Source organism: Schistocerca nitens, chromosome 8, assembly GCF_023898315.1.
Source record: "Schistocerca nitens isolate TAMUIC-IGC-003100 chromosome 8, iqSchNite1.1, whole genome shotgun sequence".
Taxonomy (NCBI): Eukaryota; Metazoa; Arthropoda; class Insecta; order Orthoptera; family Acrididae; genus Schistocerca; species Schistocerca nitens.
This window is the reverse complement of record NC_064621.1, coordinates 559,615,971-559,643,432: the sequence shown is the minus strand read 5'-3', so window position 1 is coordinate 559,643,432 and position 27,462 is coordinate 559,615,971. Positions and strand designations below refer to the sequence as shown.

At 41.2% G+C, this 27,462-nt stretch overlaps 1 protein-coding gene across 1 annotated transcript in view; it reads left to right on the top strand.

The window, feature by feature from the left end:
* The window catches only part of LOC126198464 (E3 ubiquitin-protein ligase SH3RF1), a 254,667-nt gene extending 233,012 nt beyond the window's left edge, over window positions 1-21,655 (top strand). Inside the window, exon 15 of the mRNA XM_049934810.1 lies at window positions 20,266-21,655. Within this exon, the coding sequence (XP_049790767.1) occupies window positions 20,266-20,434 (169 nt within the window). The 3' untranslated portion in view covers window positions 20,435-21,655. The remainder of the gene's footprint in view (window positions 1-20,265) is intronic.
* The last annotated feature ends 5,807 nt before the right edge of the window (window positions 21,656-27,462 follow it).

Genomic DNA, 27,462 nt, shown 5'->3' with positions numbered 1-27,462 from the left:
GTATGACCATTGGTGCTCCCTTCATGGGAACAAACTCGGATAAGTCAAACCTCTCCCAACAGCTTGGGCCGGCCATAGTGACCGAGAGGTTCTAGGCGCTTCAGTCTGGAACCGCGCGACCGCTACGGTCGCAGGTTCGAATCCTGCCTCGGGCATGGATGTGTGTGATATCCTTAGGTTAGTTAGGTTTAAGTAGTTCTAAGTTCTAGGGGACTGATGATGACCTCAGATGTTAAGTCCCATAGTGCTCAGAGCCACTTGAGCCAACAGCCTGGTTGACTTCCTCCCGTCCGTCTCGCAGTGAGGAAGTAATGTTAACTCAGTTGTGAATAGGGCACTATTGCTTTAGTCACTGCCACTTGTTGAGTGGCAACACTGCACCCAGCTGTCCTTTTTGCAGCCAGCCATTAACAGTCAGACATTTCCTGATCGTCTGCCCCTATTTTAGCCACTTACATCTCAAGGTCGGGCTGCCGCCTGCTTTGCCGGACATTTTAGCGGATGACGTGCGAGCTGTGGCTCACATTTTAAGTTTTTTTAAAAAGCAATCTACGTTGTGACTCCAGTGTCTTGTCGACGTCATTTAGATACTCTTCCGTAACGTCTTCACCTTCCTCTTTTGTATTGGACCTTGCCACGTTTTTTTAACCTCACGGTTCCAGCGTTCTATACTGGGCACTTATTACCTTATATGTTTTGCACCCTAACCCCCCCCCCCCCCCCGCCCGCCACACACACACACACACCAAAACAAAACAAAAAACACGATGCTGGATGCTGCCTGGTGGCATTGTGGGCACATGAAGAGGTAACAAAATTATTTAAGTAGAGTAGACACAGACAGGGGACCACCCTAGCAAAGATATGGGCTGCAAATGGAGAAGTCCACTGAGATAAGCAAATTTGATGAAGGGCATATTATTATTACGCAGAGCTTGTGAACAAGTATCTCAAAAATGGCAAAGCTGGTTGCATGTTCACATGCTTCTGTCATGAGAATCTGTGGAAAGAGGTAGGAGGACAGTGAAACTATCATTAGGCGCTAAATGGTTGGACATCTATGACTCTTCACAGAATGTGGTGTTCGGAGGCTTGTCTGCTTTGTGAAGGAGGATAGATGGTGATCCGTGATATCTCTGCCAAAAGAGCACAATGCTGTTGAACAAGTGTTTCGGAGTACACTGTTTGTCGTACATTGTTGAACTTTAAGATCCGCAGCACACCACCTCTGTGTGTTCACATGTTGACCCAACGACATCATCAATTACAATTGCAATGGGCATAGGACCATCGAGATTTGACTATGGATCAATGGAAATGTGTCGCCCCTTCGGGTGAATCCAATTTTTGCTACATTTGGTCGATGGCCGCCTCCACAAATGCCGTCATCAATGTGAACGGCAGCTCGAAATGTGGAGCACACAGATGCAAGCTGATGGGAGCAGTATTATGTTATGGGAGACATTCTCCTGAGCTTGCATGGGACGTATGACATAATCAAAGACACACTGACAGCTGCAAACCACCAGCATCCCTTCATGCTTGATGTCTTTCCCAATGGCAATGTCTTATTTTAATTGTCCACGTCTCAAGAGCCAGAACTGCGCTACAGTGGTTTGAGGAGTATTACAGTGAACTCACATTGATGTCTCAGTGACCAAATTTGCCTTATGTAAATGCTATGGAACCCATCTTGGTCACTATCAGGTGCCATCACTGCATACGCAAATCAGTGGCCCATTATTATGTGAATTACATGACCTGTGCTTATACGTCTAATGCCACATACCTCCACAAACCTACCAACAGACCGTCTGATCCGTGATACACAGAATCAATTATTTATTTAATTTCAAAGATGGACAAACAAGCTATTAAACAGGTGGTCATAATGTTTTGGCTCATCAGTGTACATAATTTGCTGTGCAATGGACACAAGTCAGTTTTTGCTTAACAATTTACTCTGCCTTTGATACTGAGTAAACTGATCAGGTTTTACAGGATGGACAGTTGCACAGGTAGGAACCTTGGTGGTAGGAATAATGGTTCGTGAATGTCATAAGATTTGACTAGAATTTTGCCTGGGTTGGAAGGGTAACAGAAGGTGACAATGGATAGTACAAGAAGGATGCCCCCCCCCCCCCCCCTCCCCTGCAGATTCGGAGTTAGAATAGGCCGAGGTATTCCTGCCTGTCGTAAGAGGTGACTAAAAGGAGTCTCACACGTTTTGGCCTTTATGTGATGGTCCCCTGTAGGGTTTGATCTCCATTTTTCCAAATTTTCACAAAGAGCAAGCCAGTTGGGGAAGGGCGCCTTACATGGTGCATTGTGTCCATCATGCACTGAGACCTTCCACATCCTTTATCATTGTGGCTTTGCAGTTCCGCTCATTCTCCATTTCTTGGGTGAGGACACCTTCCTGGATGTGTTTTTCTCCATCCACTATGCAGTGTCATTTTCTGCGCCGACGATTACCATGGCCTTCTTTGCGCCACATATCCAGCACGGTAGCCAGTCCATTGTGGTGGGGCTGCCATGTAAACCTGTTGGTTGTAGTCCCCTGACCACACAGGGATTGCTCTGCTGATGCCTGCACTGTTAACTCCCCACGTTTGCCTAGGAGTAGATGCCCGTCACCCTGGGGCATCAGGACTCCTAGCAATGGCCATCCTGCCAGGTGGCCTTTGCTGCGGCTGGGTGACACCCGTGGAGAGGGCCCCTGGTCGGAGTTCGTGGCATCAGGGCGGATGACATCTCATGAAGTGTAGTACATCATCTCTTGCTGGTAGTCAACCACCAGCTGTCTCTAAACATTCAAGGGCTCAATTTAGTGCACAGAAGTACATCCCCAAGTTGTTGCCCTCCCTGGTCACACCATGGGAGGAATGCCAGGCTAAAGATGGCAGCAAATCTTATTCGCCCCGATACCTAGTATGTACAAGAGCTGATGGGGAATCCTTTGTGTCAGTGAACCCTCAGTTTTTTGTAGAGCCTTTAGAGGACGAGTTGGGGAGGTGGAGGGATTGTCTAAAATACGATCAGGGTCAGTCTTGATGAAAACAGCATCCTCTGCCCAGTCATGGACATTACTTGCTGGTGACAAGTTGGCGGATGTTTCTGTTACTGTCACACCCCATAAGAGCTTAAATATGGTCCACGGTACTATATTCCACAGGGACCTTCTCTTGCAGTCTTGACGACAAGCTGTGTGTCAATTTAGAACAGTGAGGTGTTCATTTCGTCCAGCGCATCCATTGGGGTCTGAGGGCTAGTCAGGTTGCCACCGATGCCTTCATCTTGACCTTAGAAGGTGACACATTACCCGAGAAGGTCAACGTGATGGTCTACCGCTGTGATGTCAAGCCATATATCTCTCTCCTGATGCAGTGCTTGTGGACATCCTTCACATCCCAGTACTCCATGTGCCCTGCCTCCCATCTGTGTCAGCTGCGGAGAGCATCATTCACCTTGCTTGCCAGATTGCAGGATTTTACGGAAAGAGAGGAAAATAAAGGATTACAAGACCCTGAACCGACTGACCTACATTGACACTAAGAGGAAATTTGAACGCCTACATCCTGTGTGTATGACAACCTCTTAAGCCGTTGCTATAACAGTTCTGGCCCCATCAGTTCTGTCAACTCCAGTTACCTCTCAGAGCTGGAAGAATATACCTGCCCCCTTGATGGTGTGGGGCACTTCCCTCCCTTATTGCTTCCGCACCACATACCTCGGGAGTACTGAACCCCCCCCCCTCTGCCCCCCTTCCCCCCCCCCACCCCCACCCCCACCAACCATCGGGGACACCAGTCCTCACTTCTCAGCTGGAGAAGTGTCGGTCTTCTTCAGTTCCTCTCACTAGCAGGTGTCCCTTGGGTCCCTTCCTTCCCAGGTTTCTACTAGTGGGAAAGATGACACCTGCCAGTGGATGAAATGCCCAAAAGCACCTGCTCATAGGGCTTCACGATCCTCCTCAGTCCCGGAGAATGAATCAGTGAAGGCCTCCCAGCCAGAGAAACCCAAGGAGCAGCAAGAGAAATCCAAAAAGAAGACCCCCCAGACCAAGGGACTTGCGGTACCACCCGCACCACTACTGCCTACAACCTGTGCATCTGAGGATGAGGTGGATATTCTGGCATCTGCTGAGGACCTAGATCTTGCAGGACCCTCAGACACAATGGATACAGACTGCTCAGGAACTAAGTCAGTGGCAGCAGGTGACCATGAGGCTTACATTGCCTCCGTGAGCATTCATGCCTTCCCAGCATCATGATCACTTCATTCTCCAGTGGAATTGCTGCGGTTTTTTCCACCACCTGGCTGAGCTATGGCAACTGTTAAGCTTTACAAATGCTTTCTGCATTGCCCTCCAGGAAACTTGGTTCCCAGCAATGCGGACCCCTGCCCTTATTGGGGATATTAAAAGAACCCTAGCGACTATTATGTGTCGGGTGGAGTCTGTGTCTATGTCCTGAACTTGGTTTGTAGTGAACCTGTGCCCCTTCAAACCCCTCTTGAAGCTGTTTCTGTCAGGATGATGATGGCGCAGGAAATAACTGTCTGCATTGTATATCTTACTCTAGATGGTGTGATATCGCTGAATGTCTCGGCTGCACTGATTCGTCAGCTCCCTAAACCTTTCCTACTTTTGGGAGATTTTAATACACGTAACCCCTTGTAGGGTGGCAGCACACTTTCTGACCAAGGTAGATAGGTTGAAAAATTACTGTGTCAGCTCAACCTCTGTCTCCTGAATACTGGGGCTCCCACACATTTCAGTGTGGTTCACAGCACTTATTTGGCCATTGATTTATCACTTTGTAGCCCAGGACTTCTCCCAGCTCTCCACTGGTGAGTCCACGATGACTTGTGCGGTAATGACCACTTCCCCATCTACTTGTCACTTCCCCGGCATCATGCCCATGGATGCCTACCCAGATGGGCTTTAAACAAGGCATACTGGGAAGGTTTGACTTCTTTTGTCACCATTGAATCTGCCCCACTTGGTAACATCGATGTGGTGGTTGAGCGGGTCACTAGAACGATCATTTCTATGGCAGAAAATGTGATTTCTTGTTCCTCAGGGTGCTCCGGCGAAAGACAGTACCTTGGTGGTCACTGGAAATTGCTGAGGCCATTAAAGAGGGTAGGCAGGCTCTACAATGACATAAGCAGCACCCATCTCTGGACCACCCAATAGCTTTTAAATGCTCCGTGCCCACATTTGCCAGCTTATAAAAAGATGGAAACAGGAATATTGGGAGATGTATGTCTCAACCATTGGGTGGCATATATCACCATCCCAAGTCGGGATGATTATCAGACATGTTTTTGGGTACCAGACCCCCAATAGGAGACCCTGGTATTAACATTGATGGTGTGTTGTCTAACGATGCAATCACGATTGCGAGCACTTTGCTTAGCACTATGCTAGACCCTCTGTGTCGGAGAATTACCCCCCAGCCTTTCTCACTCTCAAATGGTGGCTGGAAGGGAAAGTCCTCTCGTTCACTACACGCCACAGTGAACCCTGTAACGCCCCATTTTAGAGTGCCCTTGAACATTGCCCCAACACAGCTCCTGGGCCAGATTGGATCCACAGTCAGATGCTTAAACGTCTCTCATCTGACTACAACCAATATCTCCTTGTCATCTTCAACCAGATCTGGTGCAATGGTGTCTTTCCATTGCATTGGTGGGAGAGCACCACCATACCAGTGCTCAAACCAGATAAAAACCCAGTTGATGTGGATAGCTATTGGCCCATCAGACTTGTCAATGTTCTTTGTAAGCTGCTAGAATGTATGGTGTCTCAGCGGTTGGGTTGGGTGCTGGAGTCACATGGCCTACTGGCTCCATGCAAGGGCAGTTTCTGCCGGGGTCGCTCTACCACTGATAATCTTGTGTCCCTCGAGTCTGCCATCCAGACAGCCTTTCCCAGATGCCAACACCTTGTTGCCATCTTTTTTGATTTATGAAAAGCTTACAGCACAACCTGGTGACATCATATCCTTGCCACATTGTATGAGTGGGGTCTCCGGGGCCCGCTCCTGATTTCATCCAAAATTTCTTGTTACTCCATACTTTCCATTTTCAAGTTGGTGCCTCCCATAGTTCCCCCATATCCAGGAGAATGGAGTCCCGCAGGGCTCTGTATTGAGCGTATTTCTACTTTTAGGGGCCATTAATGGTCTAGCAGCAGCTGTAGGGCCCTCTGTCTCACCTTCTCTGTATGCAGACGCCTTCAGCATTTCATACTGCTACTCCAGTACTGGTGTTGCTGAGCAGTGACTACAGGGAGCCATCCACAAGGTGCAGTCATGGGCTCTAGCCCATGGTTTCCAGATTTCAGCCGCAGTCATCTGTCATGCACTTCTGTCGGTGTCGTACCGTTCATCTGGAACCAGAACTTTACCTTAATGACGATCCACTCACTGTAGTGGAGACATATTGATTCTTAGGACTGGTTTTTGATGCCCGATTGTCTTGGCTTCCTCACCTTCGTCAGCTTAAGCTGAAGTGCTGGCAGCACCTCAATGCCCTCTGCTGCTTCAGCAACACCAACCGGGGTGCAGTTCGCTTTGCACTGCTGCAGCTCTACAGAACGCTTGCTCAGTCCTGCCTTGACTATGGGAGTCTGGTTTATGGTTCGGCTGCACCCTCAGCATTGTGTGTACTGAACCCAGTGCACCACTGTGGCGTTCAACTAGCGACGGGAACTTTTAGGATGAGTCTGGTTACCAGCATCCTGCTGGAGGCCGGAGTCCCTCCATTGAAGGTTAGACATGCACAACTGCTTGCCAGTTACATTGCACACATTCATAGTTCTCCTGTGCATCCGAATTACAGTCTCCTTTTCCCACCCACGGTGGTTCATCTCCCTTATCGGCGGCCCAGGTCAGCTCTTACGTTGGTGGATCATGTCCGATCACTTCTGTCTGAACTGCAGTCCTTCCCTTTACCACCTATACTCAAGATCCATTCATGTACACTTCCATGGTGTAAATCCTGGCTGAAGCTTTGCCTGGACCTTTCACATGGCCCTAAGGATTCATTTACTCCTGTGGCTCTCCACTGCCACTTCTCCATTCTTGATGTGTTCAGGGGCTTGGAAGTGGTTTACACCGATGGCTTGATGGCTGATGGTCACATTGGCTTTGCATATGTTCATGGAGAACATCCTGAACAGCAATCATTGCGAGATGACTGCAGTGTTTTCACTGCAGAGCTGGTGGCCATATTTCGTGCTCTTGAGCACATCTGCTCATACCTTGGTGAGTCTTTTCTCCTGTGTACTGACTCCTTAAGCAGCCTACAAGCTATCGATCAGTACTACCCTCACCATCCTTTGCAGAAGTCCCATCAATGCCCTGGAACAGTCCAGTTATTCAGTGGTGTTTGTCTGGGTCCCAGGTCACTTCGGAACCCCAGGAAATGAACTTGCTGACAGGCTGGCAAAACAGGCTGCACGGCAACCACTTCTGGAGGTTGGCATCCCTGTAACTGACCTGCATTCATTCTTACACTGCAAGGTTTTTCAGCTTTGGGAGATGGAATGGCATAATCTCAGTACCCCCAACAAACTGCGTGCCATTAAGAAATCTACAAATGTGTGGGAGCCCTCGATGAGGACCTCTCGCAGGGACTCTGTTGTTCTCTGCCGGCTCCACATTGACCACACCTGGGTGACCCACGGCTACCTCCTGCACCTTGAAGACCCGCCTCAATGTCGGTGTGGCACCCGGTTGACAGTGGCCCATATTCTGGTGCACTGTCCTACTTTGACTCCCCTGTGACAAAATCTTAGGTTACCGGACTTTTTGCCACTAATTTTGTCTGACAACGCCTCATTGGCTGATTTAGTTTTACGTTTTATTTGTGAGGGTGGGTTTTATCATTTGATAATTGGAAAGAACACATAGAAAATGTTGTGGGGAAGGCTAACCAAAGGCTGCGTTTTATGGGCAGGACACTTAGAAAATGTAACAGACCTACAAAGGAGACTGCCTACACTACACTTGTCCGTCATCTTTTAGAATACTGCTGTGCGGTGTGGGATACATACCAGGTAGGACTGGCGGAGTACATGGAAAAAGTTCAAAGAAAGGCAGCATGTTTTGTATTATCGCGAAATATGGGAGAGAGTGTCACAGAAATGATACAGGATTTGGGCTGGAAATCATTAAAAGAAAGGCGTTTTTCGTTGCGACAGAATTTTCTCATGAAATTCCAATCACCAACTTTCTCCTCCGAATGCGAAAATATTTTGTTGACACTGACCTACATAGGGCGGAATGATCACCATGATAAAATAAGGGAAATCCGAGCTTGTACGGAAAGATATAGGTGTTCATTCTTTCTGCGCGCTATAAGAAATTGGAATAATAGAGAATTGGCTAATGGTTGAAATGGCTCTGAGTACTATGCGACTTTTCTGAGGTCATCAGTCGCCTAGAACTTACAACTAATTAAACCTAACTAACCTAAGGACAGCACACACATCCATGCCCCAGGCAGGATTCGAACCTGTGACCGTAGCGGTCGCTCGGCTCCAGGCTGCAGCGCCTAGAACCGCACGGCCACTCCGGCCGGCAATAGAGAATTGTGAAGGTGGGTTGATGAACCCTCTGCCAGGCACTTAAATGTGATTTGCAGAGTATCGATGTAGATGATCTAAATTTTAGGACATGTCCTCTGTTCCTGTGTGTCCTCCACCCTAGTGCTTTCAGGTGGAGGTTTTAATGTGTTGCAGAGTTTATTCTCATGGTCAGCCAGCCGTGGTAATCTGCTTTCATGTTCTAATCTCTTCTACCTGTTTCTTGTATCTCGTGTGGTTTTTCTTGTCCTCTTTCGTTCCTTATAGTGTTTGTTGCCTTTGTGTCATTTTTCCTTCCTTGTGGTATTTTGCTCTATGTCTTGTTTGTTTTATTCTTTCCCTTGTATGATTGTTTTACCAGGAAAAAGGGACCAATGAACAAGCAGTTTTGTCCCCCCCCCCCCCCCCGACTTTTAAACAAACCAACCAACCAAGGAGGATGTCAGACCTAGAGGATATCATTTAGGGCTTGATACTGAGAAAGTAAAGGTAAAACAGAGCAAAGTATTCAGAGGTGTACAATGTCTGTGTGGTACTGGGTGACAGGGGGAGTCCTTAAGAATTTTTGGAAGTGGGAACCGTAATAGGAGGAGAGTGGGAGGATGATGTTGCCTGGGAGATGTGGTTTGGATTAAGAACTGTTCGTTAGTTGTGGGAGAGGAAACCCTAAGAGAGATTGTTGGTGTAGATGTTAACGGATTTGTTGTGCAGCGGAAACATGTGTTGTGGTTGCATAGGCTGCAGGAAAGTGAGCGTTTTATGTGAAAGGGGAGGCAGCTGCCAAAGTGAATATATTGTTGCTTATTTATTGCTTTTATATGGACTGAGGTTTGAATGTGCAGTTCAGTGTGGTGCAGGTCAACATAAAGAATGGTCACTTTGGATTTAGAAAAAGGAACAGATTGGATTGGATTTGGCAAAAGATAGTTGTTGCAGGAAGCAGAGTAATTGTTATTGGCAATGAGCCTGGTCACAAAGATATCTTGCTACTTAGTCCCTTATCCCCAACCAAAGAACAAAGGGGATGTAGATAAATCTGCATGGGGCGAAGGGGCCCAGTTTCTGGGTCTTGAGGAAGGCCTTTTCCATTCTACCCATGAAAAGGTTAGTGTAAGATGAGGTTGTCCTGCTGCCATAGCAATCCCCCTGATATGTTTGTAGGTCTGGCCCTCAAAAATTAAGGGTAGAGTTGGCTAGAGTGGCAGTAAACAAGGTTTTAGAGAGATTATCAGGTGGCTGTTGGGAGAGGTAGTGTTCTGTGGCTGAGGGGCTGTGTGTGAGATGTTTGCATAAATTGAGGTCACATTGAAAATGATTAGTGATAAAGAGGACCCAAGATTATGAGGGGTGATGGCCAGGATGACTGTATTTGTGTATTTTGGGAAATAGGTGTAAGTGGACATGCATGAATCAGGAGGGGTAAGGAGTTCTGTGGAAGTAGATGCAAGTCCTTTGAGATACCCAGGACTTCCTACAGCAATCAGGATGGACAGAATGGGGTCATCACCAACAATTTTGCATGTTGAGATGTCTAAGAGCCAGTCCCTTGCAGTGAAGTATTCCAGTTGTTGAGCCTTTACCCACAGGAAATATAATGAAAGAGTCATCTGCTGTCAGGTCACTAATAGTTAGAGACTCAGTTCGTAAGTTTTGAGGTGTTGCTTATGCTTTTCAAGGAGGGTTGACAGCCAGTATTGGAAGTGAGGAATTCCTGGAATGCTTGGGGAGCTTGGTTTTTGAAAAAAAGTTGAACATACATTTTGGATTCTGGTTGGAACTATTCTGGTCAGGATTCAGTGCTCTCTCTGGTGGGAGTTGTGACTGAGTGGTGAAGTTGTATTTTCTGTTGAAATTACAGATGAATGAGGACAACAACTAGGGCAGTGTGCTTTAATTTTGGTGTGGAGCTGAAGGTTAGGGCTTTGGAAAGAACGGATGTCATAGTATGAGAGAGAGATCTGCATGAGAGCTTAAGGACTGAATGGCGGCCATTCTTGTGAGGTGTTGAAATTTGATTAACCCTTTCGCTGCTACAGATGTGCACTTTACGCTCCATGCTGAGACAGCTTTTGTTATGGCTGTAATGCTTGCCAAATACTAGCGCCTGTGCGGAGAGGTGGCATTCTGGCTGATACGAAATGTTTGTCATCTGATTTTTCAAAAACTGTTTAGTGAAAAAAAAATTGAGGTTTTTTGCAAGTTTTAGAATCTGATATTTTTGCTCAATAAGGAACTGAATTTCTTTTTATTATCCATCATATTTAATGTGCTGCATCAAATTGAGTAAAAAATTGCACAAAATTTTAAAGAATTTTGCAGATGTAAAAATGCATTGTGTTAACTTTGTTTAGGGTTGATTTTAGCTTGTACACAGCAGTGAATGAAACGTAGATAAGGTAACAAAATTTTATTTAAAATTGAGAAGAGAATGATATCTCATTTTGTTCTTGAATTACTGGGTTTTATATCCAAAGGATGGTTGTGCACAACACACCCATTCACAGCCTTGTGCATCACGAGTCATGTGTCGTAAAAACTGTCATATCTCGTAAATCATTGAAGATATTGACATGTGGTTTTTTGCAAATGATAGCATGCGATAAGATACATATGTTGTATGATAAATACTTGAAAATTTTTTATTCACCGAGATACGGGTGTAACGTGACCACAGCTGTGAGAATTCGGCAGACCGTGATACATACAGACATCCATAGCACCATAGAAAAATCCAGGCAGCATGTGTATACATGTCCACAACACTGGGGGAACTGCATAACAGGATGTGTGTACACACCCAGAGCAGCAAAAGGGTTAAGATTAAAGTTAAAGTTGAGGTTGGATGGGAGATGTGCATAGATTTAGAGGTTAAGTAAGGAGGCCAGTTTGGGCTTGTTGGCTAGGAGGGGGGCATTCTTGTTGGTAATGTTGTGCGTGTTAGTTGCATGAGGGAGACACTACTTCTGAGATATCTGACTAACAAGCTGGACAGCTTCTTAGGTGTTGAAGGCATTTTGTTAAAATTCATGGTTGACGTCAAGGAGTATTCCACTAAGTGTACTAGCATATCCAGGAGCTTTAAAGATGGGGTAATTTGAGGGGGAAGGGGGTGGAGGGGAAGAGAGAGAGAGAGAGAGAGAGAGAGAGAGAGAGAGAGAGAGAGAGAGAGAGAGAGAGAGAGCGCAGCTGAGCAACTGAGCAGCTGTTGCAAGTGGTGGTGAATAGAGACAATGTGTTGGTCAAGGACAAGATGGATAAGGGCTAAGGATTGATCCGTGTAAAATTCAAGGAGAGGTTGTGTGAAAGTGGATTCGAGCCTGAGATAGGGACTCCTAACATAAAGCCTTTGGAGCAGTGCCAAAAGATAAATGGGAATGGAGGAAAAGTATGTGGAACTGCTGTTTGAAATTCATTCAGGAACGAGGAAAAAGTTTAAGCAAGATGAATGGTTCCTTTATGTGGACAAATGGGATGCTAAAAGATTGTCCAGAAAAAAAAAAAAAACAAATTCAATTCATTTGAAGTCCTCATAATTATTATGTGGCATGTAGTAGTAAATTATTACAAACAGGGAGGAAAAATTGAATGTGATTAATGATTGCAGCTCCATGTTGATACATATAGAATTTGTGTGCACATCCTCTTGCATTGTTAAAGTTGGTCTTTCCCTGTATTACAAGGTTGTTATTAAGCTGCTGAATCCACTTCATGAAACTTCTAATCAAAGCATTAGCATAAAAGTTTCTCATAGTTCATTGGTATATTGGTAGTTCTTTTACACTGAAGCACCAAAGAAACTGGTATAGGCACGCATATTCAAATACAGAGATACCTAAACAGGCAGAATATGGCACTGCAGTTGGCAACGCCTATATAAGACAACAAGTGTCTGGTGCAGTTGTTAAGATTGGTTACTGCTGCTGCAATGGCAGGTCATCAATATTTCAGTGAGTTTAAATGCAGTGTTATAGTTGGCGTACAAGTGATGGGACACAGCATCTCTGAGATAATGATGAAGTGGGGATTTTCGTACATGACCATTTCACGAATGTTCCATGAATATCAGGAATCCAGTAAAACATCAAATCTCCGACATGGGACCAATGACGAATCATTGAACCTGACAGAAGTCCAACCCTTCCGCAAATTGCTGCAAATTTCAATTCTGGGCCATCAACAAGTGTCAGTGTGTGAACCATTCAACGAAACATCATTGATATGGGCTTTTGGAGCCGAAGGCCCACTCGTGTACCCTTGGTGACTGCATGAAACAAAGCTTTATGCATCACCTGGTCCCATCAACACCAACATTGGACTGTTGATGTCTGGGAATATGTTGCCTGGTTGAAAGAGTTTCATTTCAAATTGTTTCCAGCGGATGGACATGTATGGGTTCGGAGACAACCTCATGAATCCATGGACCCAGCATGTTAGCAGGGGACTGTTGAAGCTGGTGGAAGCTCTGTAATGGTGTGGGGCATGTTCAGTTGGAGTGATATGGGACCCCTGATATGTCTACATACGACTCTGACAGGTGACATGTACATAAACATCCTGTCTGATCACCTGCATCAGTTCATGTCCATTGAGCATTCCAATGGATTTGGGCAATTCCAGCAGGACGCTGGGACATCCAACACGTTCAGAATTGCTACAGAGTGCCTCCAGGAACACTCTTCTGAGTTTAAACACTTCCACTGATCTCCAAACTCCCCAGACATGAACATTATTGAGCATATCTGGGATCGTTGCAATATGCTGTTCAGAAGAGATCTCCACCCACTCATACTCTCACGGTTTTATGGACAGCTCTGCAGGATTCATCTTGTCAATTCCCTCCAGCACTGCTTCAGACATTAGTCGAGTCCATGTCATGTCGTGTTGCAGCACTTCCGCGACCTCACAGGGGCCATACACGATGTTAGACAGGTGTATCAGTTTCTTCAGTGTATTATGATATTTTACTGCATTGCCTATGCCTGTAAATGGTGCTTTACAAAATAAAAGCTTGAGTGGTGCATTTGTATATTCACTAGTGTCCAGCCAGAGCATGACACAACTTACATCAGCCACCCACTTTTCAACAATACATAGGCTGCTCACTCTGCAACAAAATGTACCTGAAAGTATTAACTATGTAGTTAGCAAAGTGAGTCTGGAGTAGCATCCCACAAACTCGAAAATACACCCACATATATTCTGAAAATTCTTCAGTGACAATAACTGTTAATCATACGTCTATGGCCAGAACTAATTCTTGGTTGTTCAGTATTGTATGACTAAGTTAGAAATATTTTTTGTGACTTAATACTGTAATAAGGTTTATAAGTATTAGTGTTGTATTGCCTCTAAACATTTGTATACACAAGAAGTGAATTTAAGTTTTCAAGTGTTGCTGAAGTTTCTCATTGGTATAGTCACAGATACATTACTAATAATTATGAAATGCTTCCAACTTGTTAAGTTGCCCTCACATTCTCAGTATGTATTTTGCATTAATATTGTGTCGGTCTGTTGCGCAAAAGTGTAAGGCCAAGAACAGCACCAATATTTATGCCTGGGATGTGTCAGTTAGAAATCGGCCTTCATACTGAACATGTTGGTGCTCGATGCTGTAGAAGTTGCGTGTATTAAGACTGCAATTTCTATGTGCCGCAAATTGATAAGCAAGAGGAAATGGCAATGGGCAAAACAATGGTTTGGTAGGTGTTCTACACGTAGTTGTACTAACATGTTAAGAGAGATTGCAGCAGAGCCAGATGACTATTGGAATTTTTTAAAGCTGCATGAGGAATCATTAAATGAATTGGTGAAGGTTGATACACCTTACATTCACAGAGAAGGTACTGTTCATATACTCATCAAATTTCACTTTCCCCAGTGCTTGAAATGGTCTATAAACCTGTTGTTATGGAGGAGGCAATGCTGTTATATATTAAAATAAACAATTAGAGCTTCTGAAACAAACAGGCTAGCAGTTGCAGCATTATTTCCCTGCATTAAACGCTTCTATCAAATGTGTCTGTAACTAATTACTGAATAAGTATTAAATGTGTAATCAAACTACTCCTACGAATGCATTTCAACGGATTTTTCCTTTCATCTGTCTTTCCTGATGTATTCATACAACATTGCTGTATCTGCTGTTTGCTTGTCTGCAGATCACTCAGTCTTGGCAGGAACTGCTGTATATTGCACAATACTCAGTATTTCACAGTAAAAATTGAGCATATGAGGGCCCGTTAGCAAATACAGTGGACTTCTATAAGAATACTTTCACCCAATTCTTTACAATATTCAAACCACATTGCAGTAAGACATTAGTAGAACCATTATCGCATTTTGCATAACATAATTTACATTACAATACGGCGCTGTCTAGCTGCTTACCCGGTTCTCAGTACATGTCGACTACCTCATGCCTCTGCTGGTAACAATACCTCAGTTCAAATTACAAGTCTGGCATGCTAATTAAATGTTCAGACATTGCGTAAGATGGGATAGCAGCACACTCACATTCTGGTGCAAAGAATTTTCTCACAATTTCTATGAAATTTTTTGAAAGTAAAATAAAACACCCAGGTCATGGTTGTCACTTAGGTCTTCCACAACCTATAAAAATTAAAATACCATGTAATAAATCAAAGTACTAAACATTATCACTAAAGATTTTGAAAAGTGAATAAAATAGATAAAAGTGAGAAATTATAACAGTAAAAGTGAGAACATATGGTTATAAAAGTGAGACACAGTAGCCCAGAAGAATTACTTAAGCTAAGTGCAGTTGGTGTTGTATGTAGATATGAATTGGTATATACATAGAAGTTTCAATAAAACTGCAAAACATCCAGATAAATAACAGTGCATAGCAAAAATTACTGTGAACTGACATGTTTTCTCATGCTGTACCAGACATCATCTGTTTTATGTCTTTGAATTCTGTGAATGAACTTGTCTGGATAAAAGAAGCATTGAAATAGAAAAATACACATGAATATGTTCCATTACCATTTGTTTCTTGTGGCATGTGTGACACATTGGACACTGCACACTTACACCTAAGGCATCTACATGCACTCTTCTGCAGATGGAGCATGGTCGCTGTACCAATAGATCATTTGTGCGGCCTTGTACCTCAGTGGATTGTATTCGCTCATCATGTACGTGGAAAGAAACAGAAAATGTGAACGTTTACACCTGTGTTCCCTCAGTATTATTCTATACTAAATGTGATAAGCCTGTGGCAGTAGCCTTACAGTATGCTGAAATACTTAAAATAGAATCTAGTTATGAATTAATAGAAAAAAGGCAGGCAAAAACATTGTAAACATGGAAACTACAGCTGTGAGATTCTCCTCTGCAGTTGGGATCCATCCTGCTAGGGAAACATGAGGGGAAGGGAGAAAATTCTTAAACGAGAACAGTATTATAACATAGTAATAAAATGTTATTATATAACTATGGCTCAGATGGTAAGAAAGTTGACATCTAGATCATTGCATTCCTACATGTCGCTGTTTCTGTTTGAAGTCAGTGCTAACATAACACAACTGATTCTTCCTTCTATCTTCATTTATGATAATTCTTTTGTTGGTGAAGAATCACTGTTTCCTGTTCACTAACTGATTTGGCATTACTTTATGGAAAAAAAGTTCTTGTGGTTTTCCCAATTGTTCCAAACATGGTACATAATGTTGATAATTCCCCAAAACAGTTTGTACTTATGTTCTGCACCTGACCTATGGAAACTTTAATACCTTTAAACTTGTCTTTATCTGGAAAAATACCTTTGTTTGGGCTATTCTTCATCTCAGATAATCGGTCTTCTGTATCAACGTGGCATCATCTTGTTGAGTTTCCCACCTCCATTGCCTTTTATTGAGGTAGCTATTGATTGTTGTTTGCCAGCTCGTTAAAGCTGCTTCTGATCCTTCTGTAAAGTAAAGTGATGGTTCCTCATCGTCCATCCTTGTGGCTACAGTGCCCTGGAATGGTACACTAAGAATACTAACTTTTGTTTTTTATTGTTAAGCTATTTGTTGTGTAATTGATGTGGACTGCATGCTTCTTCAATTATTACCCCTCAGGATTAACATACACTCAGGCAAGGCACCACTTAGGCAGAGATTTCAAATTTTTTCCCATATATTACTGTATCTATAAGGATCTGCTCATTCATTGTTCATCTGGGAATTTGAACAACAACTGGTATTTATATGCCTGTCGCTGGAAGGCGTTGCATATTCTCTCCCTTTTTTACCCATTTATGGCAGGTGCCTATGTCCGTGCTAGCAATAATGAGTAACTCAGGTGCCAATGCTTCAGATCAAATTAAGAGTGTCAACACACCACTTAAACGTTCAAAGATTGTGTGAAGTGGGATGACTGTATGCTCACACCACGTGAATCTCAATGTGAGTGAGTAAACATAGAAGTTGAACTGTGTCTTGTTGATTAATATGATAGCTTGAGAATTGTAGTCTGCGTTTTCTAATCTTTTCTGTGATTATCTCCGTATGTTTGTATAGTTCTTCTGTAGGTTTCTTGATCCATACTCCCTTGCTGTTAGTTGTGCCAAATTTTCCATTCTACTTTTTCTAGTTGTCTGATACGTGTATGCCCTAGGATGAGTGTGGTCTCTGCAGCATACAGTGCTTTGGGGAGCACCACCGTGTCGTAGTGGTGTAATTTGGCTTTTTGTGAGATGTACTTCTTTTTGTAATGATTTCACACAACTTTGTATGCCATGTCCAGTATAGTTTTTCTTTCTTCGTTTGGGTCTCTGTTATGTCCGCTCATTTGTGGTGTTTCAAGACGTATTTGAAGTTTGCTATTTTGTAAATCATGCCGTACTTTGTGTTAAGGGATGAGAGTTTATTTGTGCTCATAAACTGTGTCTTTTCGTAAGTTTTGGAAGCGATTTCATGTAGTTTTTCAATAGCTTCTTTTGTTTCGTTTTTATCTTTTGTGATAATCGCCAAATCGTCTGCAAAAGCCAGGCACTTAATCTGTAGGTTTCCTAAGGTTATCCCATGTTGTGATATTTCCCATTCTTTTATTTCCTTATCTAACACTAGATTGAAAATGAGAGGTGAGAGGCCATCACCTTGTTGGACACCTGTGCGAATTTCAGAGGGCTCTGATAGTTCCCCACGTAACTTTACTTTGGAGGTCGTGTTGGTCAAGGTTTGCTCTATGACAGTCCGTGTTTTGTTGTCTACTTTGTATTCAGATAGAATTTTGAAGAGAGTTTTATGGTCGATAGTCATACGCATTTTTGAAGTCAACAAAGGTAATGATCAGGTTCTGTTTGTGTTGTAAAATCATTTTCAGGTTCCAAATTTGTTCCACACAAGACCGCCCTTTATGGAAGCCTGCTTGGTATTCCCCAATCAAGTGGTAGTTTGGGCACTCTAGTCTGTTTAGTGAAGCTTTAGAGAGGATCTTGTATGTGACCGGTAGTAGGGAAATTTCTCTGTAGTTGTCACCTTTTTTGTGTAGTGGGTGTATCAGGGCAGTTTCCCAGTCATCAGGAATTTTCATGGTCTCCCAGATATCTTCCAAGATCCTGTGGATGTCTTCGGTGAGTTCTGGGTCTTGTAACTTCCAGATTTCTGCGAAGATGCTGTCTTCTCCTGGTGCTCTACTATTCTTGAGTGACTTGATTATTTCGTTAACTTCTTCTAGAGATGGAGGTTCACTCTCTGTATTGTACGTACTCATTTCTGTCATCAGTTCTTCCATAGGGGGGTCCGTGTTGAGGAGTTTTTCAAAGTACTTTGCCAGAATGTCACAATTGTTTTTGGTAATGGTTTCTTGGGTTCCATCTGGTCTTCTGAAGCACAAGTTGGGTGGTTGATATCCAGTCATATTTTCTCTGAACATTCTGTAGAAGTTTCTGGTATTGTTTTTCATGAAGTCCGATTCAATCTCCATAAGTCGCCATTTATCATACTGTTATTTTTCGCTGCGAATGATTTTGCTTGATTGTTTCTGTGTTTTCAGGAAGTTCATCCAGTTTATGGCTACTAAATTTTTTCCATGTGCTGATTCGTTGGTCACTAGCTTGGTCATATGTGTGGTTCCACCAACGGTGTTTCCTTGTGCATGGTGCTTGTGCTAGTTTTATGGCCTCTCTGATTGTTCCTGAAAGTTGTGTCCAGTCTGTCATTTTCTCCATTTTAATTTTGTCTAATATTTGTGTCTGGTTTAAAGTAAGGTATTCTGGATCTGGTCTAACAATTTTGTTCTTCTGGAGCTTTTTCTTGGGCAAAAGGCAAATCTTGATCTGCAGTAGGTTGGTGGTCTGAGGTGAAGTAGCCTTTACATGTGTCTATGTTCAAAATTTCTTTTTGTGAATCTTTCTGGACTATTACGTGGTTGATTTGTAGTTCTTGCTTTCTGGTGGGGAATTTCCATGTGGTAAGTTTCCGTGTTGGTTTCTTGAATTTTGTTGACATAATGGCAAGGTCGTGGCTTTTGCAAAAGTCTGTCAGGTGTTTTCCATTTTTGTTTGTGTCCTTGTGTGGAGTACGATTTCATATGGTATGTGTGTATTCATGTTCTTTTCTGAGTTTAGTGTTGAAGTCTCCCAGTATTATTTTGACTATGTGCAGAAATTTTTGATAGTTTCTTCCATTGTTTTCCAGAAGTCATCAGTTTCGTCTGGGTTTTTCCTGTTGTAGTCATTAGTCGGTGCATTTGCGTTGATTGTTGTGTAGGATTTGTTGGCTGTTTTCACTGTGATGGTGCTGATTCTTTAGTTTGGTGATGAAAAGTCGATTATGCTGTCCTTGATGGACCTGTGCACTGCAAATCCTGTGCCAAAAAGCTGTAGGTTTTTCAGTTGTCTCGGTGGTTTTCCTTTGTATTTTCTAAAGTTCTCCGTGTTGAAATGGTCTTTGTCTGTGAATCGTGTTTCTTGCAGTGCACATATTTTTATTTGAAATTTTTCGAGAGTGTCTGTGAATTGTTTCATCTTTCCTGTCTTCACCAGTGTGTTCGCATTGAGTGTGCCGATGTAGTGTTTGCGTTTGGTCTTGAGGGAGTTTGAGAAGCTCCAATTCTTCTCATGACGTCAGTGAGCCCCACGTGCGCGTGTGTGTGTGCGCGTATACCTGTTCTTTTTTGCCCCTAAGGTAAGTCTTTCCGCTCCTGGGATTGGAATGACTCCTTACCCTCTCCCTTAAAACCCACATCCTTTCATCTTTCCCTCTTCTTCGCCCTTTCCTGATGAAGCAACCTTGGGTTGTGAAAGCTTGAAATTTGTGTGTGTGTTTTTTATTGCCTCTATCAACATACCAACACTTTCGTTTCGTAAGTTACAGCATCTTTGTTTTTAGATATATTTTTCCCACGTGGAATGTTTCCCTCTACTATATTCATATTATTTATTTATTTATTGCACTAGCCACTATGTTAGAAGCCCATGTTAACATTAAAAATAATTTTTGAGTGAGACAGTATTACACCCCCCCCCCCCCCCCCTCCATGCCTTTTCATATTCCATAAATTTTTTTCCAAACCAGTCTTATGCTTAATAAATCGTTGTGAACTTTTACTACAAAGTTGGCATTTTTTTAATGTTGTTCTTGGCAAATTTTGATATCTTTCATAAAATTACATATTCTCAATTCTACAAATTAAGTGCAGTTTCTTCTGATTTTCAGATTCCGCTGTATTGTGCCTTATCCTCCGAACAGTGAATTTGAACTGGAGTTACAAGTGGGTGACATAATTTATGTCCACAAGAAGAGAGATGATGGATGGTACAAAGGCACCCAGCAACGTACAGGGCGAACTGGCCTCTTTCCTGCAAGCTTTGTCGAGAGCTTCTGAGAACCCCCTTCGTGCGTGCTAGAGACGTGTGTGTAAAGCATATAAGGAAGTGTGTGTATTCAGACAGTGAAAGATCTGCTGAATTTTATCAGGGCAGTACGACAATTTACTTTGCCTTTGATTGATTTTACTTACATGTGCCCATTCTTCCATAAGTGTTATGTTTTTTCTAATTTTTTTCTTTGTTCTTTTTTATTTATTCGTCGAAAGCACGCACAGGGGATGTACGGTGTGTCATATTGTGAGATTTTCACAGACTCTTAGTTAAATAGAAGTAATGACGCACAATGTTATTTTTATAGATATGTTCACATTTGTGTGGTGCAGAAAGTGACTACCTCTGAATAAGAGACTTGCCTTTTATGTTTGAATGTACTCATTCTAAGGAGACGGAATGGGTGGCCAGTACTTACCATCAGGAAGTGAGATTCCAGGTACTGCTGATAGAAACACTTAAAAGCAGAAGAAAACTATTCCTAGCTTTTGGAGCTTGTATGTTTCTTCCTCAGGGAGGAGAGGATTGGGGGAGGTTGGAAAAAGGAAGAATTCACTCTAACCCCAAATTGAGAGGGACCCATCAGGCTACTTTCGTGCTAAATGTTATTCAAACATTGCTCTAGCAATGAAAATTTGATTTCTAGAGGCATAGTGAAAGATTAAACTACACAGACCTCTCAAGAGATAGTAAAAGTTGTTCCACAACTTCAATATTATATAATATAGTTAATCTTTCATGTTTGGTAACATGTGTTATCAATCATTTGTACCTTCTGTGATAAATTAGTTACGGATATCCATTTCTGCTAGTACTGTACAGATAACTGGGCATTATTTTCACATTTATTTTGGCATATTTTTCAGACGCCCTTATAATTATAAGAATGAAAGGAAAGAACTAATTTTCCCTTGGACTGAACACATAATATAAACCGTTCACTAATTACAGTCAGTTTATTTTATACTTATATCTTATAATCTGAACTCTCACATGGCAGGTGACTGACATGAAACTCATTTTGGCTATTTAAAAAATGAACTGAGTTTGTCTCATTCACTCGTCTAATTAAGTACATATTTCAACAGCTGTTAAGCTATGCCTGGAATAAAGACTTTTACTCTGAGATTCCAGTATTATCTGCCAAAAGAATTTGTATGAAGTAATGTGTTTTGGAAAAATTCGTCACAACTGCAACTTTTTCCAGTGTATGCTAATAATTAACTACTTACCATAAAAATATCATTCTCTGTAAACAAAGTAATGTAACATTGTTTTCACATATGTTGATCTTCTGTAAATATTTATTTCCAATAATTAACTCTAAAATTATAAACAGTATTATTTAAATGAACATGAAGACCTAATTGTTATAAGCTTTGCCAAAATATTATGATTGAAAAAATATGTCCCCTCCTTTTATGGCTCCACAGTCTGTTGTAGACCTTTGTCTCTTCCACAATTTTCTGTTAGATGTCCCATTTTTGCACTAGTGCTTCTCAATTCCTGTGTACTATTCTCTGAATGTCCACTTCAACGATATCCACATGTTATTGGGTTGGCCATGCCATTGTCATCCTCCAAGATTTCCAGTCTGTGCCACATACCCGGCCCATCTCAGTCTTGCTGATATTCTTGTTTGTATCCAAAGAACAATTCAGATGACAGAACAATAAAATTACAAGAAGACCTTTGCTTACCTTCAGAGGGAAAAATTCTGAGTGCTGCTGATAGACATGCATAAAAGTAGAAGAGTGTCTCCTGGTCTTCAGAATTGTTAGCTCCTTCCTCATGGAACTATAGGTATGATATACTGAAGTCTGGAAAGGAGGGGCAGGTAAAAGTTGCAAGGTTGAGTGGGACACACCTCTGTGAAGACACACTTTTGTCTCTCATCATCCTTTCAACCTGGGGTTTGAGTGACTTGCTCCTCCTTTATAACCTTCCCTTACCTCTCTCTCATTCCCATCTGAGGAAGGAAATAAGAGTTCTAGAAGCTAGGACACATTTTTACTTTTATTTATGTTTATAGGCAATACTTGGAACAATGGGGCAGCCATTGTGACTTTTTGTGATGGGTGGTTCATCATATATGGCAGAAAGTTCATTGTTGTATGGTCTTCTCCACCTTCTTCCCTCACAGAATGGATGTTTTGTTCTGTGTAGTATCTTCCTCTCAGAGGTATGAAACATGCTAGTATCAGTTACTGTTAATGGCAGTTTCTGAAGTGTTTTATGTATGATTAACTTTGTGGTGTGAGACAGGAGCTTTGAAACAAGGAATTTTGTTACAGCAAAATAAGCTCTATTAGCTGCTGCCAGACAATTAATTTCCTATGAAAGTATCACTGTAGTGTGTTGTGGTCAATTGCTGTTATTCAAACTGCTCAGCCTTTTCAAATTTACAGTTAAATCTGGCCACTAATTTCTGCATCTTTCCAGTGTGTGCCCTTCTACAAGCAATGCATTCAATCTTAGACTCATTGATAGTCAAACCCATAAGAACTAATTGTAATACAATAAATGACTCCTTCCTTGCCCTCTGTTGGGGTCCTGTGGGTGTGTATATTGCTGATGCCGGCCAATGTTTACATTATTTTGTCTTAGATGATTCCACAGCACAGCAGGTTAGCCTCTTCTATCACGCTTTCCAGCAGTACATTAAAAAGAAGAAACATAAGTGTCATCACCCAGGTGTATGCTGTTGTGGATATCCACTGGCTGTAATGGTATTCCTTGTAGCCATATCTGCTTCTTAAAATGCTCGGTGTAGTCCACATCAATCTCAGAAGCTTCTGAGTTTCCATTTCCCGCAATGTGGACCTTCTTTATATAGATCTCTCTCTCTCTCTCTCTCTCTCTCTCTCTCTCTCTCTCTCTCTCTCTACAGTTGCGAGGAGATGGTCAAACAGATCAGAAAGCACATTTTGTATTTCAAGTTCGGAAGCATTATTCATAAGTAATTTTCACACTCTATTTGGTCTACTCCTTTGTTGTGTGCATATGACTCCTTTGTTGCACTGTTATGGCTTTTAGGCTTCCTATATCAACAAACTCATTTTTTGGAAGTGACTCTACATGTCAATCTTGAGATGAGTAGATTTTCTAAGTGACCATTTCTTTTCAGTCACTCTCGTTTCTTTCATTGATAAATTCTTCATCAGTTCTTCTTTTCTTTTTGTAATACTGCTTTAATTTTCTGGTACAGTTCCTTTGTACCATCGTCTTGTATGGCTTGTTCTTTTCTTTGGTTGCTCTCACACACTGCGTCAAATGCCCAGTTTTTCTGTGTTTGTTTTCCATTACTACCACTTAATTTACTGCCATTTTTGTTAACAACTCAATGATTTCTGGTGCTTCTTCGATGCCACTGTGTTTGCCGCTTCCCTGTAGAGTTTCTTGATTTTTATTTTTTTATTTCAGTTATGTTCTGAGCAGTTGCATTGTATTTTGAGGATTTGTTCTAGTTCCTTTTTATAGTGATACGTAATTGCTGTGACTCTGATCAATACCAAATAGTGATCAGGGCTATTTTGGGGTTCCCTAAGGCTCGTCATGTAAAGGTTGTGTGATTTGTCCTTTGCTTTTTGTCAATACATGACCTGTGTTCATTATGTTGCCATCAGGGAAGTTCCATGTTCCCTTGTGTTTTTGTATGAGAGGGCAGATCCAGCAGTCATGTTTCAGGGCATCATAAATATAAAACTTTTTTTTAAACTATGTACTAGTTTTTTCCTAGTCAATTGACATGAAAACATGCCTTGCACTATGCAGCACAATAACTACTTTGATGATTAGTTTTCTCATTTGATAAGAGTGTGTCAGAATAATGAATACATGTAAAGCACAGCTTTCATTACAACAAGCTTAATATTTAATCTGATCTGGGAAATATTTATATTTAATTGAAGCTTTTTCCCCTGGAGGGGAAGACATTGCCAAGTAATGTACCGTTTAAGTAAGAGGAAAAATATTGAGTGTAAAATTAAAACCGTGCTTCAAAAGGAAAATGCTGTCGAGAAAACTGTTAACTGACAAGGAGAGACTGTCTGGCCAGTACTTACTTTCAAAAAGTGAAATTCCAAGTACCACTGAAAGAAACAGATAAAATTAGGAAAAAAATATTTGTAGCTTTCAGAATTTGTATGTTCCTTTCTCAGAGAGAAAAGAGGGAGAGGTTGAGGAAGGTTAGAAAGGTAGGTCAGGCCACTCAGACTACAGGTTGAATGGAACCCACCTTGTGGGTATGGTTGTTTCAGATTATTTTCAGAAGTTACTTTCCTAGTGATGTTGTAGCTGGAATAGTCGCTCAAAGATATCCTAATTTCCTGTCAATTGGTAAATTTTAATACAACAATAACTGTTTAGTTTTATGGTTGCAAGGGATGAAGATTTGCTTTTGGTGGAGTATTGCTGAGCAGCAGTTGAGATGTTAAAGTAAAAGGTTATATGCATCATGAAGAGGTGCATGTTATGAGAAAGATCTGAAAAGTGACATAGAAGACATACAGTATTCATATATCATGATTACTGTTCTATTAAGAGAGAAATAAAAGCACTCCTTACATAGCTACTTGCTAGCAATTAAAAAATGTGTGACAAAATTAACTCTACAAGAGGATGATTATTTTGCTTTCTGCTCCCTTCAGAGCTATTATACAAGTGATTCTAATTTCTCATATTGTTATAGTATGGGGGTTGAAATTTTTTTAAAAGCTTTGAGCTAGGTTTAGGTTTCCGTGTTTTGTCAACTGTTCCAACACAAGAAGTTGTGAATCTTCTGAGTGTCTGCTGTTAATTGAAATGTTGCTAGAACTTGTTTTTCAAAAATTTATTTATTTGAATTTGAGTTGTGTTCATAAATAACTCGATGATTAGAACTTTAAATGTTAAAACAGTGCCCGAGGACAGAGTGTGTGAAATTTTGCAAGAAGTCTCTTCTAGAAAATATTAATGTAGCCTACGTTTTCATTGGGTTTATGTAAATCGTTTAAACTCTGTGTGCTTTGTGTGCTTATTGTTTGTCACCAGCTACTATAGCATGAATTTTTTAAATCCCATTACGAAAAATCTTCATACCTTTCAAAATGCCAATCATGTGTGATAACTTGAAGACATATATCACCATTAAATGGGCTTATGTCAGAAGTGAGTCAGCTTTGTGGGAGGGAGTATTTCTAAAAAAAAAGATTTAGTTTCAAATAATGAAGTCTTTGAATATTGGCACCCTATTCTCCATTTATAAGTAATGAGGTGATAAAGGACAACACGTTGTATGAATGACGCTGATACATTTTCACTTATATGTGTTCATAAACAAAATTTATTCATATTGAATATGTCCTGTGAATGGTCCCTATCTGAAAAAAAAATGTGCAATGTAATATCTCTTTGTGTATTATGAATGAGTGTTAGTACATATAAATTATGCTGTAGGTTGTAGAAAAATCAGAACAAGCTTGTGTGACTGACTAAGTTATTTGTCACTTAGCAAACAGCTTGTTGTGACCTGTGTAATAGATTGTTGCCAGAGATTAATTTATTGTTTTCTTTAGCCATGTTATACATGACTACTTGTACTTGAATATTTCACTTTTCTGCTGAGTACATTGTTGAGGAGTGTTACCGTTGTATGTTTTTGCATGCAGATATTATATCATTTATGAAACCAATTTCATTGTTCTATATGTTGAAAACCTTTCATTAAAATATTGTATAATCAGAATGTGCCATATTACAGATCTGCTGTTACTGATTTCCACCATAGATGTATGTTGCTATGTTAAATTGTAATTTGCATTCTATGTGAAGTGTGCTAGTAATTGTATAATGAGTAACAGTGTAATTTCAGAAGTTAAGGACATTCACTATATATGTTCAGTGTCTCTTGTCTGTACAAAATGTTATATAAAGTTTCTTACTATGTGGATGCTATATCCAGCACAAATTTCAATTTAGCAAGGGTCTTGCCCAGTACTTCATCATTTGAATGTCTCATAAATGCCACAAGAAATCATTAGATTATTCATGGAACTGTTAGAAATAAAGAAAGAGATAATTATGACTCCTACCAAACATAAGTGTGTGTGTGTGTGTGTGTGTGTGTGTGTCAGATGAATGAGCACATGTCTGCATGCACGAGTTGAAAATTATTTAAATATTTGTTTACATATCACAACTCATACTGACGTTTTTTTAGAATTGTTACTAAAAGCTCTCTGTGAATATCTTGTCACACATTTCAGTTGTATTTATTTCTGTTATTAAAGGATTTAGATTACGTGAAGTATTGACCAGCTGTTAAAAATTACATTTTTCTGTACATGTCTTGTTGTATCGATGTTATGTTCATCAAATAACAAGATCTGTCAAATAGATTTTGTCATTATTATTTCTGTTATTTGATACATCAGAGTATTGTATGAGTCATCTCACCCTATTTGTCCATTTTGTTCTGCTACAGTTTTGTCCATTGTCCTCCTCCTCCTCCTCCTCCTCCTTCTCCTCCTCCTCCTCCATCATCTCTTGCTCTTCCTTTTCCTCCTTACGAACAGTACCTTCTCCACTGTGAGCTATTTTATGTGTCTGATAGCTTTTTATAATTTCATCAGCCTTCTTAAAAACTTGATTTTTCTGGTAACCCCCAAAGCTTAAGTGAATGTATATCATACTTCAGTTAGTAATAATAGCCAGTAATTGGGAATTTTAAAGTAGTGTGGAAAAAGATAACAATATTTTCTTTAAATAAAACACACACTGATGTTGCTTGGCATCCTGAAATGTTTGACACCAGTCGTAAGAGTGAGATGAAAGATCCTAACTTCGAACACAGATGGGTTTCATATAAGTAATATTTTGTTATGTTGGGTTCAAATTAATGATATTAATATAATAGAGGGAAACATTCCACGTGGGAAAAATATATCTAAAAACAAAGATGATGTGACTTACAAAACGAAAGTGCTGGCAGGTTGATAGACACACAAACATACACACAAAATTCAAGCTTTCGCAACAAATTGTTGCCTCATCA